We start from the raw sequence: 23,899 nt of genomic DNA, 5'->3' as shown, positions 1-23,899 counted from the left end.
TTGCCTCGAGACTTTCTCCTTGTCAGGCAAGTGTAGAGATAGTCATGTGGGAGCACAAGGTCCCATGCTGTAGACCACAGTATAAGCACATTACATTTATCTTACACAGTCAGCTGCTGACAGGCTTGCTCAAAACACAGTCAGCTAAACATGATTTCTATTCTGTGGTGATCTAAACCCCCCAAAATTGTGTCTAGAGTGCTCAGAACTAACCACAGACCTAAGAGCTGCTGGGACAACCAAAGTCCAAGACATTCCTGAGATCTCTTCACATCCAGCACTGTCCTCTAGGCTGCCTGAACTCAGACTATCTCTTTCCCACTTTTGTCTTGCTACAGGTTGTACTAGAGTCTTATGAGTGACCACAGGCCAATATATCTACCCAGAATCACCACAAAGGCAATGAGATAATGAGAGGTTACCTATCACACAAGCACATGTCACACTCAGAGTAAAACCAGGGCACACCCCTTTGGGATTACCAGCTGTGTCATCCTGTAGCTTCAGCTTAATAGCCCTCCTGCAGGCAAATTGTATGTCATTTGGTGTATTGAGCTCCAAGACTTCATATTCAACAGTGTATATAAAGCCAGTGCAAACAAAGCTACATCTACAGTCAAGGTATTCATGGAGGTGCATGATTAAGAAAGCATAGGATAAGAGAGAGAATAAATAAGAAGGTCAAAGAAAGCGTATCCCCCTTGATGAGCAAAACTGGCAAACTGGTAACAATGGATGAAGACTCGACGAGTTCTTTGCCTCAGTCTTCATGGGCAATCTCTCTTCCCACACCTCTCAAGTGGAGGGACTGCAAGACGGGGACTGGAGGAGCAAAGTCCCTCCCACTGTAAGAGAAGATCAGGTTCGAGACCACATGAGGAACCTGAACATGCACAAGTCTATGGGACCTGATGAGATGCATCCCAGAGTCCTGAGGGAATTGGCTGATGTACTTGCCAAGCCACTCTCCATGATATTGGAAAAGCTATGGCAGTCAGGTGAAGACCCTGGTGATCTTTAAAAAAGTTAGCAAGGAAGACCCTGGGAACTACCAACCTGTCAGATTCACCTCTGTGCCTGGGAAGATCATGGAGCAGATCCTCCTAGAAGCTAGGCTAAGGCATATGGAGGACAGGGAGGTGATTCAAGACAGCCAGCATGGCATCACAAAGGGCAAGTCCTGCCTGACCAACCTAGTGGCCTTCTATGATGGAGTGACCACACCAGTGGACAAGGGAAGAGCTATGGATGTCATCTGTCTGGACTTTTGTAAGGCCTTTGACATGGTTCCCTACAATAACCTTCTCTCTAAATTGGAGGGATATGGATTTGATGGGTGGACTGTTGGATGGATGAGGAATTGGTTGGATGGTCACATCCAGAGGATAGTGGTCAACAGCTCAGTGTCCAGATGGAGTTCAGTGATGAGTGGTGTCCCTCAGGGGTTCATATGGGGAACAGTACTCTTTGAAAATGTTCAGTTCTCAAATGAAACAAAATGCTGAAGTAGTAAGTGGAGCTTACTTCATCTTCATCCATCTTCAACGACGGATCAGTATTAGGCAAGAACAGTATTTGAGAGTAAAGCTGTATTACTTTACAGCATCTTCTTTTCATTTTCTTTTAAATTAATTAAAAAGGCTGATAATCTGAATCTGGCCAGGTGTCACTTTACTGAGGATGTGTATTACTACTACTCCAAATTCACCAAAAAAATTCTTCTCTGGAAGGGAGCAGGAAGAGGGTGCAATTTATATTTTCATTGATTTTGAAGTGTTGGAGCCAGAGGAACAAACATAAGAAACATGACTGATGGGCAGGGAGAGTAGCATAAGTGTCAATATGTTCTGAATGAACTACACATCTTTTTTTTTTTTTAAATCCTTATTTCCCCTATTAATGTAGTTTCTGAACTTTTTTTGCTGCTACAGAATGTATGTTCCTGTGCCTAAGAAATTAAAATAGTATAGAGTTTTTATTAATTTACTCAAACTTACTCTCTCCCATGTTCAAACCTGGAATAAGCAGTTAGGCTTGATTATCCCCTCCTTCCCCCATGTTGTTTCCCCAGTAAAAGGTTTAGAAATGTTGGTGGAAGAGTTTAGTGAAAAATATATAGCCCTTACACTCTTGACCGATCCGTGCTCCAGGAGGATAATCATCTTATAGCCTCAGCTACATAAAGTGAAGTGAATATTTAATTTTGCCAACCTTTTGAAAAAGGGGGTGGAACGGGAAAGAGAACAGTGAAACATCTTTAGTTCCTTGAAGGCTATTGTTCAAACAAAATTCAAAATAGAAGTACGAAAATTCTAAAACTTACACTTCATAACATTCCAGTTAGTATCTAAGTAAGCCCTCAAGGCTTCTAAGTGGAAGACAAAGTTCAGATGACAAGTTCCTCTAGGAATAAGAGATACTGTCATCTAAAGGCTAGTGAGTCGAATAATTAATAGGAAATACTGAAAACTGAATGTGATAAGAGCAACCATGTCACATTTTTATGACATTTTTTCTCTTAATAACACTCAGTTATGTCTATAGTGTTCTCTCTCTCTGTGTACACTTTACATAGAAAAGTGTACACTTTTCTGTATAAATATATATATACTATATATATACTATATATTTCTACTTTATATAGAAAGTGATATAGTGACTGTATATCTATACAGTATAGGCATACTTTCAAGTGTATGTATGTATACATACATACGCACACATGCACACACACACGTACATTTCCTTATTCCGTTCTCTTTTCTGATCTCTGCAGATGCTGTACTTCACAAATCTATGCCTTCTCCCCCCTCAGTTTTAATAAGAACACAAATTTGCCCTGCGGCACAGGGAACGGTGCAGCCAGCCCATTAAGATTAGTGCAGCTACAGGAGGAACTCAGAAGCAGCAGCTGCTGTAGATGGAGCTGAGTGGGCATATGTAGCCGGCTGAGTATTCTTGAGGAGTTTTAATGGGCCATCATCATGACATGTCACTCTCCAAAACGACTGTTTGTCATTCACACTTTTAAAAAGATAGTTTGGCAGCCTTGGGAGGTAAAAGCCATCTGTATACTGCACATCATCATGTCCTAATTGCATAATATTTATTGGGGGTGGGGGGACAGCAATACTGTATTGTAGCACCACCAAGAGCCTGCAGGCAACATAGCACGTTCAGAATAGGAATGGAAAAAAAAGAGACCTGCTTTCCCCTCACACACACACTTCAAGCTTTTCCGAAATTATCTTGCTAGAATTTAGAATGGGGAAACAGACCAGGGTGTTTGTGAACAGTATGCACATTGGAATCCTTACAGACCTGTTCAATAATCAGCTTTGTTTTGTTTTGTTTTTTCCCAAACCACTCTCAGTCCATCAGTATTTATTCCTTGGAGTACTCATTCTGAGTATTTCAGTAACAAAACTGCATCACTGACAAACCAAGCCATAGAGTAGTGGATTTCCTATCTGACTTACCACATAAAAATTGCTTCTGTTTTTACCCAAATAGATTTAATTATTGATTAAAGAAACCAATGACTCAAACCTCATTTATACAAGTGCCTAAAACAATTAAATCATGTGAAAATACCACAGGAATGAAATTCTATTTACAAATTCCTGAATGTTTATTCTTACCAGCTGTATTTGGGTCTCTGCATTTACTTATTCTCCAGGAAAGGGACTAAGTCCTCTTCCATACATACCAATAGTATTTTCACATGATCCATATCTATTCATAATGCACCATACTACTTGCTGTTATGTACTAAACCGACGTATTTACTGGTCCAGTGATTTGATTTATTTTGTTGCCAAGAATCACTGAAGCTGTAAGACAAAATTCTCTTCAAGTCACTACTGTCTTATTTCAAGAGTGTAATAAAATTGTGTGAGGATGCTCTCTCCCTGCATTCCCCACATATAGCTTCTATGAAAGTGGTCAAGCTTAAAAAAATGTAACATGGCAAATAAATACCAAAGACCCTAGTATACTTCATAGAAGAATATCTCTGGGCTAGCAGTTGCCTATGGAATTGAAAAGTTTATGCACATGTAGTGGCTTACAGAAACAGAGCCTTCAAGAAACTTCACTCATTCTTCTCAAATTACTTCCCCACTACACATGAAAAAATCTCTGCTTGCATAATATTTTTTGAATTCACTTTTCTTGAATGAAATACACGTATGTATATATGCATACATACATATTTACAGTGATATGAGCATTTTCCCTTCTTATACCACTGTACATAATAAATCTTTTATTAATTACTTATGATTTTTAAGTCGTCACCTTTTTTTTTTTTAAATGACCAGAGAATGCATGAATGCACTTTGCTTTATTGCACAAGAAAGAGGGAAAGAGGGGACATGAAACAAGAAAGGCAATGGCAGAATTTATATACCTGCAATAATGCAAAATGAATGCTTTCTCCCTGTTCCTGAAAATAGAAATAAGAAAAAAAGGATATAAATATGATGATTGGAAAGTTGTTTCTCCCATATTGCTCCTTCTACTTAGCCGTGGTAATTCAGGCCTAGGATTTCAACCATGGAAAATGAGAGCATATTAGAGGATCTATATTTTCATATCTAACTCTGTAATCTAAAGAATTATTTGTAATAGCACAGAGAGGGAAAAATAATCATACACACTTCTTGTCTGACTACCATATCAATAATACCAAATTTACAAACAAAAATTCATTTGATATTAAAGTCTTTTCGGGGATGTTATGTACTTATACTGAATGTCTTTATTTTAGAGTGGAAATTATACCTCTTATATTGTCTCTTCTTTGTCAAACTACTGATCTATAGTTTAGAGCGATTATCCTGTTTCTGCTTCAACTATCCAAAATAGCTTGCAGCATTGCTTGGTTGATAACGATTTTTCTCATAGGAACCTGCTTCCAAAGAACATTAGTACCAAGGAACAGATACCTGGAGGGTGTAGAGCTTTTTTCTGTTGTTTTTGGTTTGGTTTTATATTGTATCAATTCCTCAAATTTCATTTGTTCTTGAAAGTTTAATGCTACTAAAAATCCACTTGTAACCTTACCTTGCGTGTTAGTGGTAAGTGCTGAAACCATGACAGACTAGAAGACAATGATAAAATATGTAAGCAGTTGAAGTAATTACTGTGACTAATTGTGTCTGTAGAAGCTTGTAAAGTACTGGACTACAGAAGACAGCATGATCTGATCATTTGAATGATGAAAGATTTACAATACAGAAAAAATATAACTAACTGGGTCCACAGCCACACTAACCTATAATTCCATGAAAAGTTAGGGACATATTAAACAAAATTTATGAAACTGTTAAAGCAGAATTAACATGTTGGTCTACATCTCAATTTTTAACGTACATAAATGATAATATAGATGCCAGGGCATCAGTGTTTGTCATTGTGTTTTGTTTCCTAAATTCCGATTGTCTTTCTCTATAAAGTTTTATATGTTTGGATAAATACAATACTTAGTGCTGACTTTCAATTTGAAACTGACAATTCTTCATATGATAATATTGGTTATATGTTATAAAATGTTTCACACTACCTAAGATCTTTCTCAAAGCATTTCCAAAAATCGAATCCCATAAGTATTCCCACTAAGATCAATGGGACTACTCCTAGTTTTAAAGTGCAAAATTAAGAATTTGACACAATGTCCATATCACACATAATTAGTCCCTGGGAAGGTATGTTGGGGAGAGAGTCATAATTGCTCAGAGACGACAGTGGGTCAAGGAAATAAAGCAAGAACAGAGAATTTTAATGTAAAATTTTACTATAACGTTTTAATATGAGTAAATTATTTCATATGATAAGGGCAGCAACAAAAATCGATAGCAAAGCATTACAGTTTCATTGCTAGTATGACAACATAATATGAAAAAACAATGCACGACCAAAAATGCAGTATTGGATATCTTCCTGTAGACACTTGTGTCTTAAAATGAGTTCACTTAAAGAGAACAGAAGAATCCCGTGGTTAACTTATCTTAAAACACAAGTTACTGTTGTCAGTGTGTTTACATTTCATTTAGAATATCTTTTTCAGTCTGGCTTGATTAAACACCCTAACATCTCTGTAGTGCTTTCTATTAACCACTACGACTGATTACTGACACTGCAGTTCAGTAAAGGTAAAACACTGAATGACAAATAAGTTGCTCTTTTTTTCAGTAGGTTATAGGACTTTTTTTTTCTTTTTTCCCTTACTCTTACATATTTCACTGAAGATGCTTTATCACATTGATTTTTACCGAAATGTATTTCTAACATACATATCCATCCATATATACTGGTTAGTTAATTAACAGCCCGTTGTTCAAAATTTACTCCAAAGAGTAGGGAAATTTAATCCTGTGCTACATCAAATTAAATCTCTGTTTTAGAATTCTCTAAGTCAAGAAATCATCCTTATCCATGTACAGCATGTCAGGACTTGCTTAACACTCATGAAAGTTGGTACTAAGCATATGCCTAAGCGCCTTTCTGAAATGGAGCCTTAATCCCTGTGCAAAGGAAGGGTGCTTTAATGAACAGCAATGTGCATCACATAGACTAATTGTAAGAAGCAGAATAGAAAGCTTAAGTGATTCCATTACATAAATTCACACTGTAGCTGTTCAGTATTCAGAACAAGCTGAAGTAGGGTATGCACAGTAAATACGGATGTTTGAAAGTCTGCCTTAAACTGTTCAGATCATTTAAAGTGATCCTTTGCAAATAAATACTTTAAAAGTTTTGATTTCTTCTTTTTTTTTTTTTTTTAACCATTCAAAGTTGCAGGTCTGCCGTGGCTTTCAGATATAACCAGACTCACCTCAAGATAGTAATTCACATTTCGATAGGCTTTTTTACTCTGTAGGATTAAGGGCTGGGAAATAAATGTTTTTAATGCCTGTGTTTTGTGCTGGTTTTCAGAAAACATTTGAGAGGGAGGATAATGTATTAGTATTTCAAAACCATAACAAACTGCCTCAGCATGAACAATACTAGGTTAATTGTAAAGCTTTCCAGCTTAGAAGGATTTTAACAGCTGTATGTAAAGGGCAGTGCTCTTCTGGTGCCTTTTTCTATTTTGGTGAGTATGATGAGTGTTTAATAAAGATAATCTCACCAAATTCCTAAGAAGACATTACATCTTGTTCCTTAAATCATGTTTTGCCACCTCAAATGATGAGAAAATATGGATTAAAATTGAAAGTCACTTGTCATTTTTAAAAAAAAATCCATAGATATGAGTTTTGCCACACACAGTGCTGATGCCAACCAAGGATTTTTTCATCTGTTCTTCTTGTTTTCACCAGAACACATTCTTGTTATGTTTTGTACTCACTGCCATTAAATGCTGGCAATACAGTCAATTTATGTGCCATTGATGAACAAATTATGAGAAAATACTGAAATGGCAGGTGTTATTTTACATTGGTCATGTATACTTGCTGAATCCACATTAAAATTCAAATTGTACAGACCTGTTTCTAATTCTGAAAGCCATCTGGATTCTACTGAAAATGTTCAAAGTCTTCCTTCAGAAACTCATTTCTGAAGGTTCCAGTACTTCAAATATATTGAGACCTTTCGATTTACATAAAGATACCTCTAATTATCTGAAACAACGCATCATTTTGCCACTATAAAAAACATTTCATAGGTTACTAAATTCAAATTCTCAGATGGTTCCTGATGAAATTAGAGCACTCTTATCTAATGATCATTTTCACATTGTTCCCTTTCTGAGTTAGCTCTGGTTCAATAAAAATAGAGTACGCAATTAGTTCCTTATGAGAACACTCCCTGCTTCTGAAGCATTGTGTCCAATATGAAGGTACAGGAATTATTAATATTGTGTATTCCATTAACTGCAAACAAGATCAGTCATCCGAATTTACTCTCATCTATCTCAAATGTTTCAACTCAGATGATTGTTACTGATTTGTCTGTCATACTTGTTGTATATACCATCAAACATCTCCTAAAGGGACCTTATATTATAGTATATGATAATTTTATATAGTATTTGATCAGTTTTATAACCAAATCCAAAAACAATTAATTACCCTTGGAGATTAGAGTTTAAATCACTATAACACCTGCCCCCAGCATCCAAGACTGATCCTTGCTAAGTTTCACTTGACACAGCATGTAAACTTTTCTTACCAGATTGTCTGAGCACTCTCAAAGCTTAATTGATCCAATTTGCATGTCTCATCCCAGCAGAATTGTGCATCATTTCCATCCTCTTGGACTAAGTGATCACACTCTAATCACTTTGTATACAAAGCAGATGGAAAGTTTCCAGCTCCTTTGCTATCCCCTCGCATGCATCCATATTAAAGCAATTCTAATTTGACAAGCAATCTGATCTTTCTGTATTTTTATAGGATTACTGTCTCATTGATTGGCCTTCTGTCACCAATTGTAATGTTCAGAACTTTATACTCAAGGCATTTTCACTTTTTTCTCACACTTTCTGTGTGGTCCATTAAAATGATCACTTAATTTCACAAACTGTGGTAAATATTCCCCCTTAGGGAAGTTTTGTACAGCTTGGTGTAAATCAGCACAGCACTGTGCACTGGAAGGAGAGCACAATTTCCATTCATCGGGGATCTGCTCCCATATTTTTAAGGGAAAAAAAATAATTATCTAGATCCCCATTCATAAAATTCTGAGCCTTGTACATTAATGGACACTGACAAAAATTTTATCTTTTAAAAGGAAAATGTTATTTTAAATTCAGTAAATATTTTCCAAGTAGTAACTGTTTCTGCACACGAAACAGAAATCTCTTATTTATGTTATTTTTCTGTACTTTTTCCCTTTAAAAATGTGCAATTTCAATGCAATGCCAGTTTAGTAAAAAGTTATATTGACTGTGAATAGATGAAATCTAGCTTGTGAAAATAACACAAATATATAAAAGTTTCTGCAAAGAAAAGTCACAAGCAGATCAGTCAAACTAATGAAGATCAAGGATGTATAAATTTCAAATATCGTTAAAATCAAACTTTCTGAAGTGAACAGAAAATTCGACTTAATAATCTCACTTGTAGTTCACAGCTGGAATTTATATTCCTCACCTGTCTCTGGTTTATATATGCCTTCAAAGGTCTTTGTGTTTCTTCAACCATACTCTATTCCTCGTATTCTTAACTGGTGAATCCTTTGTCCTGCTAATAGTCCCACAGATCCTCTGCTCTTCTGGGAGTTTGTGCTTGGCTAGTATTGGCTTATTTTTTTCTTACATACACCCTTTTTATTGCTTCTTTCTCTTATGTTTGCTCTGTTAATCTCTGTTTGTATTTACTCAATAAAATTTACAAGAAGGCAAAAGGATTGTTTGGGTTTTTTTTTTAAATTGTTTTCAGTGAAGAATACATGAGAAACTCTAAAGCACGTTGTTCACAGAAGTGATCAAACACTGGTGGTCAGTGCTCATGACAGCACAAGACAATAAATATCCTTATTCCTTATGTCTGCAGTCTGTTCTGCAGCTACTTTTAAAACAGGTGGAAGACTGGAAGGCAAAAACACTGGCTATATAAGAGAATAAAAGAACCAGAATGCACTATTAAATTCTGCAATTTTTATCAAAGAGAAAGTGTGCCAGTTCAGGAATAGAGCCACATTGCTGTGTCCATATACATACAAGCATAGCAGTACAAGCGGAAGGAGAATAGTTCAATAGCAAATCTAGTGAATTCCATGTTAACTGGTCAAGAACAAACCGAATTAACCAAGTAAACCAATTTGATCATAAAAAAGGCATTAAGACAGGAAACAGGCTTTCTATTAATGTGCTGCATGCTGGAATGTGGTAGTATAAAACCAGCAATGCCTTTCTGTGACTTGCATTTCAAATAGACTCAGTGGACAAGTCTTATGTAAGCTGTTTGTATTGCAACCTTAGCTGAGTCTTGCAAAGACAAGCTCTTACTTTCCAGGAGGCAAATTATGCCTCCAATTACATAAGTAAGTAAAACCCCTGCTATCTTCAGATTCTGTTCTCATTGAAAAAATGTATGGTCCCATAGCTTACAACTGGCTTGTGCAGGTGTAAGTCAGTGGAACATAACAGCTCTGTGGATGACACTCAAGAAATAATAGAATGCAGTTTGCTGTCTCTCAGCTGTTAGCTCAGCAGGACTAACAGCAATAATAAGTAGAAAAAAAATTATCACCAGAACAGGCAGGTGTGACACATATAGAATTCATCTACTTAGTAACAAAGTAAAATTTTATACAGTCACTTTTAAGAGCAAATTTTCTGCTATTCTGTAAACAGAGACATATTAGACCATTGTACTGTATTTACTGAAGACACCCAGGGTTTCTAAGCCACTGTGAAGACTCATGGCCCTGAGCTGCCTTTTCCATGTGGCAACCTGCTGCTTCTTCTGACAGTCCCACGCTCCACCCTGAAGGCATTTAAACCTTAGGCTGAGGTAAAAAAAATGAACAATACTGAATGTCTTCCTTGAGCCCAACCTTACAAGAAAGCATCAGGAAGGGTCCTTTGACTAGTGAGGCACGCAACTTCAGGAGTATGAAGAACAGAACAACTCTTACTTTGCCTTCCAGAACATCACTCATACAATGTTATCCTCTACCTAACTTATTAAATAGTATCTTAATGCTTTAGAATTTGAGATAATCTATCTTATTTTATTGCATTACTTCTATTGCTGCCAACAAAACCAAAAGTGTACTTTGATTTTGAGAATAGCTTAGGAAAGCATTGAATATAATGTTCATCATCACTTGTATTTATATTTCAAACAGATCCAAGCAATATGGGAAAAAAAAGATCTGGTTTCAACCTGTTACTCTCTGCAATGGCACTTCTGAGCTCGTATTGGTTCTGTCAGAGTTCTGTTATCAGCAACAGTTATTTACAGGTGCAAGAATGTTTGACTCTAGGAAAATTTGCAATATTGCTGATCATTTTGTTCACTGTAATAAACTTAACTCTTCTGACCTTGATGGTTAAGCTGCAGCATGTTTCCCCTGTATCTTGCTAATTACCTTACAAAGTAATTTTCCGGAGAATTGAATCTGATCCACAACCTGTTAGCTCATACTGCTACAGTCCAAAATTGTGTTCCAAATTGGGCTTCGCAGTTTAAACATAGTACAAAGCGTGCATGAAATGGTCAAAACTGGAAGGTGGGCCACTATATCTAATACACAGAAGATAAAATTATTTCAGAAGCAAAAATAAATATCTTGATTTTTTACTGTGGTCTGCAGATACAGACCCTTATATCTCTAAAGATATCAGAAGGATCTGTAGTCAAGGTGGATATCTTAATTTTTCTGTCTTCCTCACAGCCTCATTGCCTGCTTGGCAGATATTTTGGAAACAAGACAAAGCACCTGGGTCCTCAGTCTACAGAACAGTCTTTTCCACATGAAAAGCAGCCATTGATTTCATTCTGTGCTACTAGAAGTAAAATTAAAAAAAAAAAAAATCTGGAAAAATTATTTTGCCATCGTACTGGCAGAATCGACCATCATCTTTTACCTAGCTCTAGTTACTAAAATAATAGATGAAGGCAAATTGTTGATTGTGATACTGTGGCTTACATAGTATGGAACAAAATTTAATCTTGATGGGGCATTGAAATTAGCCTGCAGGAAAAAATTCTCATGTAACCTGTAAATAGATTGAAGGAAATACCGCTACATGAAATGATGAATGTCAAAATATCGGTCTAGAAGAAAAGGTGTTTACTGAGGTTCTGAAAGACCTAGAAAACCCAAAAATGTCATTATTTCATCCCCTTAACTCCAAACACAAATTTACTTTGTAAGGTGCAGGCTGCCTTCCTTAGTGGTAGATCACAGCATTAATCCTTTTGATTTTCAGCTCTGGTAACAGCCTGGACATGGCCCAGATGCTGCCCTGACAGCTGCATGTATTCACATCCTTATATCCATCTGGTGAGAGCTCAGACTTGCTTGGACTCCTCCAGATCTGCATGTTGCCTTTTTTGCTTATCCACGCTCTATCTTGACCCAGTAATTCTTGGAACCTCTACGGATAGAAGGTTTTTCTTTCTTGTCCTATGTTGTTTGGTGCCATGTTACTCATGTTTTAGGCTGCTTTTGATCAAATTCTTAATTCTCTAGCCCTCTTTAGTAATGCTTTTTAAGAAATATTTACATCTCTCCTTTTTGATCCTTTGCTATCCTGTTCCCAGAAAAGAAACATAAAATCACTTTACTAGGTTTTGTCCTGGTGACATTTGGTTTTGCTGCTGACTAGTATCACAGATTACCTTGTTGTATATGACATCTTTGTCCTTTGATTACAAATGAGCTTTGCTTAACTTTTTGTCCCTTTCAGCTGCATCTGCTAGTTAACAGACCTAGTCTCCTGCACATTTCTCAAACCTGGGTGTTACTAGATCTCTAGCTAGCTGCCCTCCTGTCCCATCTGTGTTAACACAACTAAGTCAGCTAGCATTGGTACCTACAAGGCCGTCTTCTTCTTTTTACACAGAACCCCCATGTAGTGGATTGGTGTGACTTAAACCAATGTATTCCCCATATATAGGCATACAGCATCCTTAGCAAAGAGCAAAGGGAATCAGAACCTATACATATGATTGTTATACCTTGATCTAAAATAATCTTTTCATTGATTTCCTTGGTATGTTCTTTTCAGCTTTACATCAGGCTTTGGACTGAGAAAAACATAGCATATTGTGCCGTCATGGTCCGTGCATTTTTACACTTGCTCTTTGGGATGCTTTTTCTTCTCTTAAATGTTTTCAGTCTCTTTTTTCCTATACTAAAATTGTTAAGACTAGAATCTTTACATTTTCTTTCAATCCTAAGATAAAGCTGAATTGAATAAATGTGTCACTACAAGTGCGAATTATTCCTCAACATAAGGTACCTCCCTTGTTTCCTATACATATACACATACGCACACATTTATGTATGTGCTCCATCACTGCGGTCACTCCAATTCCTGCTGCTTTCCTCCATAAAACCACCTTTGACATGGCTTCATTCAGTTTATCAGTCAAACAGATAAATTGAAACAACTTTTAAAACAATGAATATTTCCTTTTCTCTCCAAATTTTTCAAGAGGGTTTAGTATGCACTAAGGCGTACACTTGATTCAGCAGAAAGAATAAAACCTAAAAACAATAAGGCTTTAAGATCCTCAAAGTAGTAGTGGACATGAGCTTGAAAAGAAAGAAACAAACATGAATTGTGCAATTTGAATCATACAATGAGACAGGAAATAACAGTTTCACTTGGCTTATTTCCTGTTTAGCTGAAGGTGTAATAGAGTGCTTTTGTTCAGGGCTTTTTATTGTCAGGAAGAGATTGAAAAAATAGAGGGAATGGGTAAAAAAGCAGTAAAGATGAACACTGGGCTGCAGTGCTGGGCTGCAGTGCTGACTAATGAGAAAAACTTTTAAAAGAGGGAAATACATATTGCTTGGCTAAGCAATAGTTAAGTGGTAAGGGGTAAGATGGGTGGGGCAGACAGCAGTCTACATATGCATGAAGATTATGAACACCCAGGAGCAAGAGGAATTATTTAAATTTTTAATATAAACACTATGCAACATTATGGCCCTGCAAGTTAAAAAAGAAACATAAAAATATGCCAAATACCTTCCCAAATGCCTACTCTGCCCATATAATGTGCATAAATTGTATAAGAAAGACAAGTTAAATATTTTTCTAATTCATGACGTTGCATGTGGAGCACGATTATGGAAACTTAAAAACTGACCATCTGCTTTTCCCAACTGTGTCTGAAAACTTTTCGTCATTGTTACAGGGTAACAAACTAAACTTTGCCTAATACAGCACCTGCCTACCTTGTAAGGAAAATGAATTGCTTGGTTGCCTAGTCAGCAGGGGTTACGGGGTTACAATTTGGTACCTCAGTATGAAATGCTTAAACAGCTTATCATCCTTACACATGTATGCAAGTACCAGGTTTTCCACATTGTGGAAGCATTTCAAATGGAAAATAACTTTGTGGACTCAATTCTTCTTACATGCACTCCACAGCAACAAAATTGCATGTCTCTACTCAAGGTAATTTCTCATGATTTACAGGAACAGGAAAACTAAATGGGACAGTGTGACTATGGTAATATTTGTGGAATTCATGCAGCAAAATCTCTTTGTATCACCTGGAAAATTACACTAGATGTATTTCTTTCTACTCAGAGAGGGCCAAAGAATCTCCTGTGATGTAGGTAGAACATTACGTCAGGCTGCCCTTAACTGTTCTCAACATCTACCCTAGCCAGCCCTATGAAACACCCTAATGCAGGCCTTCAGTGCTCTAAGAACACTATATGACTATATGAAAGGAAGGCACTATTTTTTCACTGTCAAAACGTGGAATATGTTGCTACCTGTTGTCAATCAGTCCTCAGTATTCCTCTTTTACTAACCTACAGAATAAAATATCAGTTAAAAAATCAATTTTAAAACAGCCAAATAGTTGTATTGCAAAATTAATATTCTCAAATAGTCTACTACAGTCGATAAAACTGATCTCAAGATTGTGGATTAAATCTTCAGTTACTCTATAAACAGCACAACTTAATAAATAACACAGTAAAAATCTTTTGCCTCCTTCTTCAACGTTTAGAACTATCACCTTCTCTGCACCAGGGGAACATTCTGAAAAAGACAGCCTGAGAGTGAGCCAGTAAGGCACGTTTTGTATTTTCTGGTACATGAATAATTGCACATGAAGTACTGTATGCAAAAGAGCTATATTTGTCTTGGTATTCCTATTTATCTGAAAGATAAAATAATGTTTATTTTTTACTGTGTTCTTTATGATTTATAGAGTACTGCTACTGTACTACGTGCTTTAGTCCCATGTAAATAACAATATTAATTTTGCAACAGCACAGGGCGGTAACACCAGCAAATACTTGAATATGGAAGGGGCTAGTAAGAGCAGTAATTGTTTAGCTGAGTCAAAAACATCTGCAAAAATTAATCCTAAATATATTGTATAATTTTATGAGCATATTTTTTGATTTTGGTGATCAGCATCTTTTCAAGATGTGTTCTTCTGTTGTCAATGGAGCTTCTTCACTGGCTAAGTTTACACTTAGTCTGGGAAGGTTAAGGTGGTTCCCCTTTATAGAACGTGGTCAGGTGATGGATAGTTAGGTATCGACAATATATTTTTAATGCCGTGTAAACAAAAAGCCTCTAGTTTTGACTGACTGATCCTCCTTCTTACAGCCTTGAAACTATGAGAGATTAAGCATTATAACCTCTTCAAACTTCCACTCATGGTATAGACTGGTATTCATACTACGACCATGGTTTGGATAGTTGGGACAGAATTAGAATTCTCCTAACAGCACAAACTCCACTGTTTTTTCTAAGAGCTACTTGTCTCTAATTTACATGACAGTAAGTGTCTCTTCTAGTGCAAAAGTGACAGAGAAGATGCTGGTAGAATAAGGTAGCTAGTAGTTATTCTGAGAAAAAGTGAGCAACCTAGTATATTAACATCTTTATTCTCTCAGCGGGTCCACCATTAGCACTTAGCTCAGTCACCTCTTCCAGTGTAGTGCATAATGCTGAGAGGAAAAGATTATACTGCAGGGATTTTCCTGGACTTATCACCAGTGTATTTATGTAAAAGCCAACTTATTGGACATGAAGGAACCATTCCCTGATTTTTGAGGATCTCTAAATACATTGTTGCAGGTACTCTCCTTAAGTGGTAAAAGTTAGCACTGAAAAACTGACATGTGTACACAGGTACTACTATGTTAAGTGATTACTATAAAAAAAAAAAAAAAGAGACAAGGAACTTGAGAAGTGCAGTGTGTTATGTGAAAAAAAAAAACACCCAATAAACCAATAGTGTGGAGCAAAGAAGAAATTCAGCAGAATTGTGACAAGGCAGCAATAGTCCTGGCAGCACTTTTAGACTGTGACATGTGGAAAATAGTAAATATATGGAATGAATGCCCAATAGGGCTATAGACAGACATTTATGTCTAACAGTACAGGTATAAGAAAAAAAGGCAACATGGAAAAGGTAGTGTGCTAGCAGGCTACAAGATGTAAAACTTTAAAGCATATGCGATTTAATCTTTTGAAAGCAATGGAAAAATATCCTTTATCTTCACTGGTCTGAATGAAGAAGTAACCTTGTACCAACTTAGATATCAAATAGAGCTGCACTTATGAATTTCAACTAACTTGTCATCCATAAAGGATGGATAATAAATTCATAATATTTAAAAATGTTGCATGATTCTTATTTTCAGAACAAATAATATTCTATCTTCATAGCAAAGAAAAATAGCTCGCTGTTGTTCTCGAGCTATTTTTGGGGTGTTGACTGTCATCTTCATATTTCTCTGGATTCTGTTGTTGTTTCTTAATCTGCTATTGTCTCTTGTCTTACAAAACTGGTGCCTCAGGGCAGGGGTTGTGTTCGCTTGCACTGTCCCTAGCACAGTGGGAATTTGGTTCATGACTGGACTTGCTTAACCCTAGAATAATGAAAATACAGTTCTTGGTAGCCCTAGTTTTACAGCGCTGTATTTCCAATGTCATTAATACACAACTGTGAGACTAGAGGATGGAGGTAAAACTGGAGGTTGAGTGACAGCCAATAGCATGAACTAGAGGACTAAAAACAAACTCAGAAGATGAAAAGGAGAAGGAATGTTAGAACATGGCTAAAAAAGTCAGCTGAACCAGCATGAACTTGACTGGCATCAAAACTGTAAATCTCATTCTCTCATGAAAAGAAGGCATTTTCTGATAACCAGCCAAGCATACAGGAGATTTGCATCTACGTATCACTGCAAAAATAGCTTTTACTCTTGTTTTTCTATTTTGTCAGAGGCCCATAAAATACAATTTTAAATAATGTCCAAAAGAAATGCAAAGCAGAGCACTGCAGGTAGAGCCTATTACTCTACTGAAATACAGCACTGGTGTTACAGGATTATATAAATAGCATGGTTGTGCCATTGAATAAAAAGCTGCAATGAAGGCTACTTAATTTACAGATGTTCTCATCACCTTCACTAACCTTCCTCTTCTGTAAAGTCACATGTTAAGGATCAATGGTCTATATTATACTAAAAGATCAAAAACCTGGATGTTATGTTTCAGTATCCAACCACAAGTCTCTCAACTCTATTATCGCTTTTAATAATGAAATTACATACAAATTGTCTTTTAGAGCTTGAGCATATGAAATTGTCATCACTTTAAATCCACGACATAAAGCCCATTTCTGTATCCGTTCAGCTATGTGAGAAGATGACTTCCTATAAAGAGGAAATTATACTATAGCTGTGCAGGCTAATGAAATCAACTAGGAAAAAGCAGTAGATTTTAGGTTATCCCTTTGGATAATTCTTCCTGTGTGCCTTAATCTCACCATTCTCCCCAGAGACACTTTAGCCATGCATGCTAAGTAGGAAACATCCAGATTGTCAGTCAGCTCACAGTTATTCGGGGTAATCCAAATAAAGTAAGGCATGGAATAAAGCAAAGCCCACAGTGGCTATCCAATGAAGAAAAGTGTGTGCTACAAGCTGAGATGGTAAATTCATACCACTGCTCTACAGTCGAAGCAGCCCTTCACCAAGACCTATTCAATCCGCAAACCAGGTAAGCGGGACTTGAGTTTTTTGCCTGTTCCTTTGTTTCATTTACAGCACTTGTGGTAGAAAAACATCGACAGGAATGGCATGTCCCATTTTCCTTAAAAGGTCAACTGTTATTAATTTTCATACCACAGAACAACAAAGAGTTCCTGAGATGGATAAATATCAGAAATACAACAGATTTGCTTTTTCACTTTCATAAATGGCCTTTTGCGAGTATATAAAACAATAGTGCTTCAAAGATTATGCTAAAAGTACGGACGGCATAAATAGAAAAGGAGCAAGAAATATAACGAAGGGGAAGTTTCTTTCTGAGTTATTATGCCATCTTTGTTTTCCACATAGTGTCCACAAAGACAGATGAAAAAAAATTGTTTGGGGTTCAATTTGGTTTTGTGTTTTTTTCCCAAAAGTACTGGGGGAGGGGGACAGGGAAGAAAAGAAAAGAAAAAAAAAATCTGTGCAGAGCTGTAGCTAGCCTCAGCTGGGAGCTTGCAGAGCAGAAGTGAACATTTGTCTTGGGCAGGAGGCTTGGAGGGGCAGGACCCCCGGCTGGGTGCGGGCGCAGAGCACAGGCCCCCGCGGCTGCCTCCAGCGGCAGCGGCAGGGACAGAGCCCTCCAGGGGATCGCAGCCCACCCACCCCCAGCTCCGTTATCTGCAAATGAGGCGGCTTAGCCTCTTTTACTTACATTTAGCCTTTGTAATTTCACCTCATCTCCTCTCCATTTCCGAAAGTGTCAGCAAAACTGCTGTAGTGTCGTTTCTAGAAAGATGAAAAGCTATTTGGGCTAATTTCAATCCAGAGATCCTCAGCTCTTTCATCACAGATGAAGTTCCCTCAGTTTCACAGCAGCTGATATTCCCACATATCGGACTGAGTTTGACTGAGTGGCCAGCACTTCCACACTGCTCGCTGCCTTAAATTATTTTAGCAAAGACACTTATTAACCAAGTCTCTCAAAAAGTCATCAGCCACATCTGAAAGCGTCAGGCTATGATCTAGAAAGAGCCCTACTTCTGACTACATCTCTGTAGCTTGATACAAGGTCACACCACATATAAATATAGTATGTGAATAATTCTGTTACCCTGTTGACATATTTACCAATACCTTTGTTGACACATTCACCAATACCTTTGAAAAAAACCAAAAAAACCCACAAAAAAATCAGTATCCTCCCCTGTCTGGCCTCCTTCCCTCCAAAAGTATGAGGCCGGTAAAAACAATCCACTCTCTATGCCGACAATAACATACACTTCTTGTTATTTTGCTGCTTGAAAAGCCCTTTCCGCACCTTGCCTTGGCACAAACCTGTAAATTCTCTTAAATGCACCAATTTTCTAAGAAATGTTTAAGTTCACTACATTATTTTTTTATGCTTCACTCATTACGTACAAACCCAGAAAATAATAATGTAAATACTAGCTTGTATGTACTTTGGTCCATGTTTGAAAATTGAATCCAACAAGCCTTTTTATCTTAAAATAGTTACAAGAAAAATAAAGAGGCAGGTAAAATGGAATTGGAAGGCAACGGTTGCGAGCTCTAACAAACTACATGCTCTTAGTCCACTCATTTAACTTTTTTTTCTTGATTTTGCCACCTAGAAAATGCAGGTTAGGATTTATGCTTTCCTTCCCCAAACATTATAAATAACAACTACATGCAGGGCACCTTGCAAGTTCCAAGCGTTATGTTTGAGAAGTACCAGTGAGCCTCTCAAAGTTAAATATCAACTTACTGGGTTTGTGCTCAATCAAGCCTATGCCTTTTTTTATTTTCAGTCCTTGTTATCTTAATGAGGTTTCGGGGGGGGGGGGGTGAGGAGAAAAGAGTTAAACTCAGCAAAGAGCTTGAAACTGTCCCTGTATTTAACTATACCTAAATTTAGAGCCACTGGAAAAGGAGCTTTGGTTTGGATCCAAAAGAAAACAGTGAAGCCAGCCATCAATCAGCATCTCACATGGAGTTCACAGCCTTGTTTTACTTCTTCAGGTTTATTTGTGGCTTCTTTGCTTTTTTTTTTTTAAATAAGAAAAATGAAAGGATTACTGGCTGAGATTTTGTGTTATTGTAATACTTTTGAGGAGACTGACACTTGCAGCAGAACACGTAAAATGAAATCAAAAACAAAATAAAAAACCCAACAGCAATTAAAAAAAAAAAAAAAAAGAAAACAAACCCACAACCAAACCCAAACCCTGGATGTCTGGTAGTTATGTAAAAAAAACAAAAAAGATATCAACAAAGCTTTAAAGTTCTACTTTAACTGTACCCATATAGACTTTAATTACAAGTTTGTATACAGCTTTTCAAATACTTAATGTAACAGCATAGACTTTTTCTTAATTTTAGGTGTTTATGCATTGAATCATGTAAAACTGCTCTGTACTATTATTTTTATGCCCAAATCAATTCCATTAAAGTCATATATACGGAAAATACAGAGTAAGGCATTTCATAAAACATATTACCAAGCAATAGTAAACATTTTCCAGAACACAGAAACCACCTATGCTTCCAGCTAAATTAACATCATAGTTAACTGCCTCGCCTCTTACATGGCATGTCTGGAAGATAACAGTGCCTAACCGAGCAGGTAAATGGGCTAACCAGGTAAATGCTTCAGCCCTTTAAGTGAACATAACATATACTGTGCTGATGGACAGGTAAGAAATTCTATATGGTTCAGTCCACAATCTGATTACATGTTAAACACCTCCCAAGAGGCACTCAGAATTACTCAGGTTTGAATCCAAGATGATTAAAATTCATACCATGGAGAAAAAAGACCTACATTAAAAAAAAAAAAAGCAGAAAACCTCAGTCACCTCTGACTCCTATTAGTGTAAAACTAATGTAACTCCTCCAGAGGTTTCTCCAGTGACGTGAGAAACAGGCCCCTGCTGCCTTAAGAAAATAAATACCTTTTTTTTAAAAACAAACAAAAAACATTCTGCCAATAAATGGATGTCAAGGATGCAAGAAGAAAGGCTGCAATATACCTCAGGTATGGATCCGAAGTCTTGTTAAACAAACGTAAAAATGCTGAAAAATTATTTTAAGTGAAAGAGTTGTCTTTGTTATGATTTATTTAAAATTGTCTCTATTATTATTTAAAAGGAATAGGGTTTTACCCTGCAAGACCATGTATTTAAAGTGTCAGAATGCACACACCCAGGAGGACAGAGTTAACGCTGAACATGAAATTAGCATTGGTATTTCATGACTCTTGAACGATTTGCCGTGTAACCCTAACATTCTCCGAATGCTGCCTTCCAAACAGAATTGCCTAGGGCTTTGTAAAATTGAATAGTGACGGGGAGAAAACATTCCCTATCGCAGCTCCATTTGCCTGAGTGTTTCTGAAGCATTTTTATCTCGCAGCCCTTAAAATCTGGAGGAAGGTTCCTCGTTCCTGGATGTGCAGTTAGATTGGCACCCTGCAAAGCATCCTGAACGTAAAGTAGTGCAGGACTGACCTCCCCAGGAGCAGAGCACTCTGCAGAACACGAGGCAGAGTCTGGTTGCTGCTTCCACTTCACTTGATGAGAGAAGTGAGTTATGGTACCTCTTTGCTTGCCATAGCTTCCTCACTAAGGGGAAAGAAATGAAAAAAGCAAAAAAAAAAAACCCCAACCAACCTTCCTATACAAATCTCAGTCTCCTCAGTTCCTACCTGCCTGCAAAGGATTTGAAACAAGAGCAGCCATATTTTCAAGGGGAAAAGAGGGGGAGGAAGGCGACTGCTGCTCACTTCAGAGTGGTGCTACACATAATATATTAACACACAGAAAGAAAATCACTTCTTCACCTTTTTGCTCCCCTGCGTGGGAATGCAGCTTCGGTCATGATTGCACCTCAGGAACCACACAGTAAAAAGCCTCTCCAGCGAGAAGGTTAGGAACGGGGCACGTCTTATCTTATAAGATGCTCAGCAAGGGCTCTGTTTCCCGGAAGATGGGCTTCCTTTTGTAAGTGCAAATTTTTACCTGCTTTTCCTACAAAATGAATTGCTGGTACAAATGTGAGTTCCTGAGCCAACAATTCATACTGCTGATACAAAAGCAGGCTGGGCATAAAATGTTTCAGAAAAAAAGGTTTGCTTTTCAGAAGATACCTGCTTATGAATGCTAGGACTCCTGTAAAGGACAGGAAAGAGCAGACTGTGAAGCTAAAAATAACCACATACATGCAAATATCACGTACTCTAGCACTACCACAGCAACTTTGGCCATAATACAGCAACTGAATGAAAATGAGTATTGCTACAGATCAAAAGCAGTCTTCAGTCAAGTATTTAAAGGCACTTCTTTTCCAGGAAAGAAATTCTAATTTGCAAGCCACACTTCCTTTTTTAACAGTGGGCAAGAATGCCAAATATGCCATTTTCCAGAGGCACAAGAGAAGCTCCAGCCTGAGAACAAATTTGCCTGAAAGACAAAACTCACAACACCAAGCGACAGCTGAGTGGCGTCAAAATGGAAACTGCTACATAACCTAAAACAACAAAAACTTTCAGGACCACTGAAATAAGAGATGATGTTTCTCATTCTAGCACATCTTTCTTGAGGGCTCAATTGTGCAAAGTACCAGCCCCAGTTCAGAAAAGCACCTAAACGTAACCGTAGCTGTGATCATAAGAGCAGTTCCCCATTTAACTTGATTATTCAGTTGGCATGATTAAATTGTAAGTGCTTAGCTGTGTTAACACAAACATCAAGGTTTTTGTTTCAGCAGGACGAATTAAGTAAACTGAAATTCATTGCACTTGTATATTTGAAGCAGTGGATTTCAGATTACTTCATCTCCTTTTCCGTAAGCATGCCCTTTTGCCAAAAGATGTCACTCCCTTGTTTTCTATTCATTTGCTATATTTTAATGAGAAACTCTATTTATTGATTCTGATATTACACAGAAAAATGGGTTTTTCTTTAAATAAGATGATTACACATAAATGTTACATAGAAACACAAGAGGGTTTTTTGTTTGGGTTTTCTTTTCCTTCATAATTGCTGAAGGAAGCGTATGACCCACCAGCACAAGGCAGTGGATGAGCTGAGGCCCGGCTTCACAGCTGTCCTCAGAGCGCTCCACGTGCAGCGGCGGGCGCTCAGAACGAGACGTTTGGGATGCCCTGGTGTAAGGGCTTGTTCTGCATTTGCCTGGTGCCCATCAGAGGGAAGGGAAAGCCACAAGGCTGTGCTGTGCATGGAGGGCAGCGGGTTCCCCAAGGTGCCAATCTGACAGCCAGGCAAACGTCAAAGCAAAGCAGTAATGCAGACATGCCCTCCTTTTTACTTGTCACACCCCCAGACTCCTGATTCTTTCTCTCTTGCCTTCAGTAGTGCTGATCTTTAAGGAGCAAACAACATAACACAGAAATTCTATTTTCTGTGATTAGCTGTTAGCTCTTATAAAATAATTTTATTATTCTATGAGTCTATGAATATTCATCATTGTGTTTATTCCTATGTAAAAAAATACATCTAATATAAGTAATAAAATATTTTCTTTGTATCAGTAGTGGTAAAATACTTTCATTATCACACTACTTTAAAGAAACATAGCTAATATGTAGAGCTCTTAAAGAAAACTGCAAGAGGAATCAGGAATGTAATATGTTAATGTTTTGAAGTGATAAACATTTTTCTTTTTCAAACTACGAAACTTTGTCCCATCCTGGCTGAAGTCAACCAGGCTGAAAAAATTACAATTTTCAGGTTGCACCATATAAACGCATCAAAAAGCAAGCATCTGCACCCTCCAAAGTTTGTTTAAATCCCCTACCTTTCCTACATAGAGTGGGTCTGTACCCATGTATTCTTCCAGCACAAAGAATTGATTCCACACCCAGCTGCGTTTGGTTCTCGTCCTCCCTGATTGAAAGTAGGGCTTTGACCTCGACCTCGAGAGCTCTGCTTGATTCATCCCAGAGAGACACAGGAAAAGAGCTAGTATCTGCAGAAAATGGCAGAACTCCACTTTGCCCAACTTCATCTTTTTTTTTTTCCCCCGTGAAAGAAAAAACCTTGATGAGAGCAGGCACAATTCCAGTTGTCTCAGTAGCTCTAGCCTCCGGCAGGGTGTCAGCTGGGAGTCCAGAGATAATAATTTGTGGAGTGGTCGATTGGAAGAAGTCACCACTGCTGAATAGCCTTCACCAAAGAAACGGTGTAATAGGTACCTATCCGGGAAAAAGACAAGAACTGTTGTCAGGACTTTT

The 23,899-nt window shown here is 37.5% G+C and overlaps 1 protein-coding gene across 1 annotated transcript in view; it reads right to left on the bottom strand.

The window, feature by feature from the left end:
- CDH7 (cadherin 7) overlaps positions 1-23,673 on the bottom strand; it is a gene marked incomplete at both ends in the record, with an annotated part of 70,790 nt that extends 47,117 nt beyond the window's left edge. The window contains one exon of the mRNA XM_082014812.1: positions 23,464-23,673. Within this exon, the coding sequence (XP_081870938.1) occupies positions 23,464-23,673 (210 nt within the window). The remainder of the gene's footprint in view (positions 1-23,463) is intronic.
- Positions 23,674-23,899: the final 226 nt, after the last annotated feature.

This window comes from Phaethon aethereus, assembly GCF_964289735.1.
Source record: "Phaethon aethereus genome assembly, chromosome: 2".
Taxonomy (NCBI): domain Eukaryota; kingdom Metazoa; phylum Chordata; class Aves; order Phaethontiformes; family Phaethontidae; genus Phaethon; species Phaethon aethereus.
Note: the sequence above shows the minus strand (reverse complement) of the source record. Positions and strands in the feature narration are given on the sequence as shown.